Below are 8,265 nucleotides of genomic sequence, written 5' to 3' on the forward strand. Positions count from 1 at the left end.
CATTCCTGCATGGTTTACAGTAGATACCAGACTTGGAAGTTTGTCTGTACATTTGGACACTCCCCAGTGTTTTTCTGCAGAGATGTATTCACAAGAACTGAACATTGTAGACAAGCCTGAAGACGATAAGGTAATTGAATGTATTTCCGTAAGCAATTTGCATGCCCGTCTCTTGAATTTCTTTTCACATTGATATTTTCTCTACTTAATCGAGTCTTTGGTATGTTATTATTGGCCGTAACAAATAATACCCTCTTTACACTTCATTCTCTCCTTGTTTGGCAAGTTACAGTACTAATGACTATAACAATTAATGATGTCCAATTCATTTAATTGTTCACGTCATTCATCTTGTGGGACCCACTACCGTCAGTGAAGCATAAAAATCTTCCAATTTTATTTTGTTCTTGCTCAAACTGAATGATGCTTACTATGTTAGTATTATCACTGATACGATAGTATCTATTTGAAAGTCATAATTCTGTTTGAGGTACTCAATTATATGCTTCTACAGTTTAAATACATAGGAGGTTCTTTAAAAAAAGAATATGTAGGAAGTGGCATTCTGCAAATTCTTACGCACAGTAATTTACTATCAACTACCAAAATCAATGCTTATACTTGCATGCATGCACAGAGACACCACAGATAAATGAAATATGGAAGCAGCTAATGACTCTTCTTTTTATTCTACAGATTAACTTGGCTCGAGAAACACTGAAAGGACTCTTGGTTCATTGGTTGAGAAAACGAAAGCACAGGATAGGAACTCCTGCTTCTGCAAATGGGGAATTATCATTCGAAAAGGATACTGGTACTAGAAGTCTTTCGCATTCACGGATTGAGGTCGATGGAAGTTCTGAGAATGATACTATGGTGTATCCTCCATTTGAATTCTCAATTGTTTCTCCTCCTTCCATTATTACTGAGGGAACTCATGGAGGTCCATGGAGAAAAAAGATTACTGATTTAGATGGAACTGAGGATGATAAAGACATCCCCTGGTGGTGTCTGGACAGTGTATTGAATAATCGATTACCTCCTAGAGAAAATACCAAGTAATTTTTTGTCTTCCTGTTCATTCTTGCTTCCTATTAGTCCAGTAGTATCTCTCGCTTGGTTTTATGTATTTCTTACAGCATCTTAAAGCATTTTTTGCTCTCCTAAAAATGGTGAATTTATTTTCTTATTTTTCTACACGTAGTAACAAATGTAAGAATACGGTTTGAGTTTCTGATAACAATTGAAGTTTTCTAATTCTGGAAACCTCTATGATTTTTATTTTATGGGTCAATTATATACTGTCTTCTTTAATATACATTTTTTATCATAACTTTTGCAGATGCAGTTTCTATTTACAGCCTTATGAAGGCTCTAATGTCCAGATCCTCACTCAAGGGAAGCTAAGTGCTCCACGTATATTAAGAATTCATAAAGTAAGTTTTAATATACCATATTGGTAAATGTGAAGTATTAGTTTCATGTTCTTTTTCAGCCTTTCTTCATTTCTATATGAAATAGAAATGTTCTGCCATAAGAGAACAATGAGCTGTACCTTTATCCTTGAAGCTGTCAAAATGCTTTTAACATCAAATTTAAGGCATTACCTTGACCTTGCTAATAAATCTAGTTCATTTGTATAAATTTGACTTGTGGGTTAGGTCTAACTCAACCTTACAAAACTGGCTTGAAAGATGAGGCCTGTTCAAGACTCATAAGGACTATTTTGGCCATATCTTTGGTTGGTGTGGGATCTCAACTCACCCCCTCGCGTCCATGACTCTCACGTCTGGACATTTGGAGCATGTAGGACAAATACTGGTGGCCCAATAACACCACCTCTCACACCTAGGACTAGACATCTAGAACGGTGACAAGTACATGTGGCCCAACAACAAATTTACGACAGACTTTGATATCATCTTAGAATCTGTGACCTCAGCCTAACTCAATCACACAAAACCATCTGTATGGCGAGACCTTTTCAACTCTTACTAGGGCTAGTTTGGCAATATCTCCTACTCAGCACAGATCTCAAATTCTCAACAACTTTGTTTGATTTTTCCATCCCTGATGGAGCATGGAATATGAAATAGGGGGACATGGGAAAGGAGGCAGAGTTCTCAATTGATGATACCGGCGAGCCTCAACTTGCGTGGTGGATTGCGTGTTGGTCATTGAAAGAAAATGGAACAATATATTAAATTAATATAAAAAGAGTGAATAGGAAGAGGTAGAAATTATACATGCTATAGTTTCAGAAGAAATTGAAAAAAGAGAGACCAACAGACAGAGGAATAAAACGGTTCTGGTGGCAGTTATGAATTAACGGGAGAAAAGAGAGAGATGCGAAGAACATATATAAAAATTATGTGACCAGGGATTTCAGCTTCTTCTGTATTTATTTTTGTGGGAGATACATGTTGGGGACAGCGGAGTTGTGGAGCTCTCTGTTGAGAGCCCAAGTTTCAGATTCTGTCAGGAACCAACTGATGTTTCAGTGTGTTTATCTTCTAATTTATTGTGGGTTATCTTTCTGACTAAGACAGCTAAAAGACATATTTACCTCCACAATTGAAGCAGCCCAATTGACAAAGGATGAACAGTAATAGGGAGATAACTTGTGTAATGTTAGGGTCCCAATCAGTAGGAATGAACCCAAATCAGCAGAGGGGAAATTATACATGTGAAAGAAATTTCGTCACACCCAAATAATTTGTTATGGGTAAGCACTGGTGGTGCGTATAAGAGGGAGCGAGTTGGGTGATGAAGACAATGACATTATGGCTATGTTGTTGAGAATTAATTTCGAGGCTTAGGGGTGATGAATAGTTTTACAAGCAAGGGGAATGCTTATGGGGGAGGTCACACCTTCTGTTCTTTATCTTTCTGTAGCTACCTTACTGCACTAATAATTATCCCTCTGAGCGTTGTTATAGGCAGATGCCTCCTATGTCAAAGGTATCATATCATGGATGTGTTCAACACGGGAATCTCCTTTTCCGCAACATCATTTTACCATGGCATCTGCCAACAACAACACTGAAAGGAATTATGGATATATATCATTTTTTGAGCTAAATAGGATATTTTTCAGTAACTTAAATACGTCAATTAATTTGTATGATGTTGATTTATTTGGGATATTTAGTAATTTAGTAATTATCAGTATCATTGCTTTGATTTATACATTTAATCTGTTATTTGGAATTTAAATTATTATCCTTCAAGAATTGTGTTATTGCTTTTTTAGTCTTTAACTTTACCTTCTTTTTCATTTAATAATGATCAACTCGGCTTTTTTCGGTTTAGGTTATTAATTATGTTATAGAAAAGATGGTTCTTGACAAACCATTGGATAATGTCAATGCCGAAGGTAGTTTTTCCCCTGGACTTGCTGGGTCACAGTTACAGCACCAAACAGTTGGGGATGGATCTTTCCGATCTGGGTTTAAACCGTGGCAAAAAATTAGACCTTCTATTGAAATATTGTGCAACAATCAGGCAAGTTATGTGTTTTTATCAAGGTAGTCTTATGATAGTGTATATATTTAGTTTTTTATATGCCAAGATTGAGCAAGTTTGTGCTTTATATGTTTATAGTTGGCCTGCTCTTCAGTTTATGCATATGCTTTTTAGAATCTGTTCACTTTTCTTGTGGACATTTTTGGTTACCCACTGTGTCGTTTCCGGCAATTTATTAAAATTTAAAGACAATAATGTCAGACTTACTCATTTGATGTTTGGCATATTATTTAAAACTACAACTTTAATCAGCTTCTATTATCCACGATGCATAATTACTTGAGCAAGTCTTGGTCAACAACTTGGAAAGTGTTTTGGTCTAATTATCCTGAAAACCAGTTTATATACCTTATACCTATGATATCTTCAAATGATCAGTTAAGAACGTGCTCTCGTTCAACAGGAATAATAATTAGCAGAAATTTAATTCATCTTCTAAAATAAAATAATCTTTTATTTTAATCTGATATTTTGTATTTTGTCTCTTGAAGTTATAGGGTTTTAGATATAATAAAGGAAAAGGAAAATAATGACTTTGAATTATGATTATGGTTTGATATGATTGATAATACAAAAAGGTCAAATACTAACGCTTATTTGTACCACAACTAGACTCTTGATTTTGATCAAATAGCGAAACAAATCATGGCAATAATATTAAGATAGCATTGAGATATTATATTTTCATATCTTCTAATGTAGCCATTTTTTTATAATTATTTCCAGATATTGTCTCCAGAAATGAGCTTAGCAACAGTGCGAACTTATATATGGAAGAAAACAGATGACGTTGTCCTAAATTACAGAGTGATTCAAGGGAGGTGATTGCAAATTGTGTTTGTGCAATGCTGGTACAGCATCTTAAACTTTGCTTAGCTACATGAATATAATGCTTTCGTGGCATATGCTCCTGCATCTTTTTTTCTTGTTTCTACTACCAACTAGAATGGGGAAGAAGACCTTAGTAAGCTGCTATTCTGTGTTCTCTTCTGATTGATGCCAATGTTACCCCCAAATTGAGAAGGCTTTAAGCCATTTTGCTGCAGATTGGCTGCTTAGAAATATAGTGGGATTATAAAGCCAAAACTTTATTATATTTCTGCAAGTTTTGCCATTGCTTGAATGAGGATTATTGGTATCACAAATTGTGTTGGAAGACTTAGGATGAAATGCTTATAAATACCATCCTTGTTATCCTTAATGTTTCTTTGATTGATGCCTAAGCAAGGTTTGCAGACTTAATTTTATTAATACATGCAGGTTTTCTTCTGATTGTGTTGAACACTTATGAGCGCAATCATTCTAGTCGGGTGCCTGCTTTGATCAGTGGCATTGTGAGATTTGTATATTCTAAACTCTCATAGATAACCAAATTTAGTGGCACTATTCAAACCTACTTGAACAGAATTTAAGTTATTGGAATGTGTTGCTAAATATTTTTTGAATAACATCTAGCTGGAGCATACTTCCATTGGACATACATGACCAGGACTCATGGATTTTGTGTCTGCAAGATGAAGATGGTTTTCTAATTGGCTCCTTTGAGTATTAATGGGGATCATATGGGTGTTTTCCAGTAAGTAGGTAGTAATTTTAGAGATGACAACAAAAAATATTGTACATTTGATCTGTATGTTAAATACCTAGACTTAGAAATTATGTTCTATAGGTGTATTTTCCTTCATATTTGTCCCTGTTCTGTTTCTTTTTATTTTAAAATTTTGGTTAATATTAATTGCAAGTAATGTTTATTCTCATTTGCTAAAATTAGGATCAGTCACCCTCTAATTGAGTGCTTTTCTGCTTATCTTCCCTTTGAATTTGGAGCTGACTGTTATCAATTGTGGCCACTCGTTCGGTCTCGGGCCTTTTATGTAGCTTTGCTGAGTCCAGAAATGTGAATTTGGGAACAGAATCTAAAAAATATTAGGCGCTGATGTTATCTAGTGATAGTTCTTTTCATCAATTGGCGCTGGTTAAATTTTCTATATTTTCTTGTGTAAGAGGCGAAGCATATGTTTGGATATGCTATGCAAAACGGCCTTGAATTTGCAAAAGCTAGGAATTGAAGCTGTGTTTGATGTGTGGTAATTGTTTGACACTCACCTACCGTGGTAATTGTTAAAAGTTTTACATTGAATAGCATAAGGTCTGACAAAATGTTTATAAGTGGTGAATAATCTTCACCTTACAAACTAGTTTTATAGAAGTTGTGTAAGATCTAATCCAAATGCTAAGAGATAAATAGACTAGAACAAGTTTGCTTATGGAAGCATTTGCACCTTGTTTAGCCAGAAAAATGCAACATCAACTGAAGTTAATTCAATATTGGGCCAGTTTTGAGTCAGTTAGTAAGCTTAGGCCAATTTTACTAAGTGTACTTGCCTATATAATACTGAAGTCAATGATATATAGTAATCAATCAATATCAATAAAATTCCTTTTGATTCTTTCACTTGTGAGTCCATTAATCATTCATTCATTCCAATAGAGAAGTGAGGAAAATTGAGTGTTCTAACATATTGGTATGATTTCTCTCTTAAAATTATTGGAAAAAGTTTAATTCTACGATTTGTTAATATAAACCAAATTAATTAAATTAGTTTGTGTTTGTGTGTGTCTATATATATAAATATATGAAACGATCCATGTGAAAATACTTTGTTATTGTGAAAAATGAAAATAAATAGCAATTGTTCCATAAAAATCTGCGGCCCAATTAAAAGCCAATTGGTGACTACCAGAGCAGATAATTCTTCTTTCTTCTTCATCTCATTTGTTATGTGTTAGGTTAAATCTTCTGTCTCCTTTTCCTAAGTGCAATATTGGATTTGGATTTCATTTCATCTTCTACTAAACTGCAATTCCATTCGTTCTATTTTAATTTGAGACTTGTAACCATAATTGGCTTCGATGTTTTGAACTCATAAAAGTAGTCTCCTCTATCACCTATAAACAAAGTCCAATATGTAATGCAAAGTTATGATGTTGAAAATTACAGACAATAAAATAAACAATTTTGCTTCCCACACCCCTCAAATTACTTCCCACACCCCTCAATTTTTTTTAAACCCCAAACTACCCTTCCCTCTATATTCACTTTAACCACTCATTTTCTATCTTCATCATCTTCATCTTCTTCATCTTCATTACCTACCAACTTCAATCTTCTTCAATATTCTTCAATCATTTTGATACATTTCATGTTCAATAATCTTTAATCATTTTGAACATCTTCATCATTTTCATCATCTTCATCATTATAGTGATTCAAATCAACTAGGTATGTATTTTGCTGTGATTTAGAGCTGGTTATTTTTTTTTCAAATCTGGGTTTCGTACGTGAACTTAGTTCACGTACGTCTACGTGAAACCAATTCACGTACTTGATGAAATTAAGAAAATTCAGATTGTACGTGAATTAGGTTTACGTACACATACGTGAATTAAGTTTGCGTACAACAATGGAGTTTTAAAATTGATGTTACCTACGTGAACTCAGTTCACGTATGTGTACGTGAACTCAGTTCATGTATCCCATACGTGAATTGAATACACGTACACATACGTGAACTCAGTTCACGTAAAGGATGAAATTTTGTAAAATCTAAGTCATACGTGAACTGAGTTCACGTATGCTTACTTGAATTCAATTCACGTATGGGATACGTGAACTGAGTTCACGTAAAGGTGAGAAATTTTGGAATTTTTTTTTTTTTTGATTATTGTGTTTAGGAGTTAAGAATTTTTATGTTGTTATATTTATGTAATTTATTGGATGCAGTTAAATGGATGAAGGGGGAGACAACAGTGACGAAATGTATGAAGGTTTGGAAGGTTTGGAACCTGATTTTGAAGAAATGTATGATGATTTGGATCCTGATTTTGAAGAAATGTGTGATGATGTGGAACCTAATTTTGACGCTATGAATGACAGAGTTGAACCTGTTATGATTGATTTGACTGATGTGTTTACTACCGGCATGCTGTTTGATACACGAGATGAATTATTGAAATGGGCTAGAAATGTTGGAAGGGAAAATGGAATTGTTGTTGTGATTTTTAGATCTGAAAATGCGACCGCACGACCAAGAACAAAGACAAAATCAATTATTGGTTATGAAAGAAGTGGTAAATATAGACCATGGAAGAATCATAATCTTACGAGGAGTACTTGGACTAGAAAATGTGATTGTCCATTTAGATTGAGAGGAACACGATCAAGTGTTGGTGATGGATGGTATTTGCATGTAATATGTGGTCTCCATAACCACGAATTGGCCAAAAAACTAACCGGTCACTCTTTCTTAGGCCGATTGTCTCAAGATGAGAAAAATGTACTTGGTGATATGACAAAGAACTTTGCAGCGTCATCCCAAGAAGTCAGACTCACCCCAAGAAGCTCACCCAACAACTCTGCAGTGTCATCCTTGTTAAATATATTAATGCTGAAGAATGCACCGGTGATGGGTATATGCAGCAGCGACGAGACATCGTCCAAAGTAATGGTCATCTCCCCAATTGGAAGATGAAAGTTGTTGGTGTCGCGATGCCATCTCTCGACAAAGGCAGAAATTAGGTGAACTCACCTACGTGATCTGAGTTCACGTACGTGAACTCCATCAGCCTACGTGAACTCACCTACGTGAACTCACCTACGTGATCTGAGTTCACGTACGTGAACTCCATCAGCCTACGTGAACTCACCTACGTGAACTCACCTACGTGATCTGAGTTCAC

The 8,265-nt window shown here is 35.0% G+C and overlaps 2 protein-coding genes across 2 annotated transcripts in view; both read left to right on the top strand.

Moving 5' to 3' along the window:
* The window catches only part of LOC101488963 (uncharacterized), a 13,868-nt gene extending 8,586 nt beyond the window's left edge, over window positions 1-5,282 (top strand). Inside the window, exons 14-19 of the mRNA XM_073367788.1 lie at window positions 1-130; window positions 697-1,058; window positions 1,343-1,436; window positions 3,313-3,504; window positions 4,252-4,376; window positions 4,786-5,282. The exon at window positions 1-130 is cut by the window's left edge and continues 3 nt beyond it. Coding sequence (XP_073223889.1) covers window positions 1-130; window positions 697-1,058; window positions 1,343-1,436; window positions 3,313-3,504; window positions 4,252-4,350 — 877 coding nt within the window. The 3' untranslated portion in view covers window positions 4,351-4,376; window positions 4,786-5,282. The remainder of the gene's footprint in view (window positions 131-696; window positions 1,059-1,342; window positions 1,437-3,312; window positions 3,505-4,251; window positions 4,377-4,785) is intronic.
* A 2,136-nt stretch (window positions 5,283-7,418) lies between these two features.
* On the top strand, window positions 7,419-8,057 carry LOC101512713 (uncharacterized). Its single transcript, XM_004495963.1, has one exon. The coding sequence runs from the start codon at window positions 7,419-7,421 to the stop codon at window positions 8,055-8,057; it is 639 nt and encodes a 212-aa protein (XP_004496020.1).
* Window positions 8,058-8,265: the final 208 nt, after the last annotated feature.

The sequence above is a fragment of the Cicer arietinum genome, chromosome 4 (genome assembly GCF_000331145.2).
Source record: "Cicer arietinum cultivar CDC Frontier isolate Library 1 chromosome 4, Cicar.CDCFrontier_v2.0, whole genome shotgun sequence".
Lineage (NCBI taxonomy): Eukaryota > Viridiplantae > Streptophyta > Magnoliopsida > Fabales > Fabaceae > Cicer > Cicer arietinum.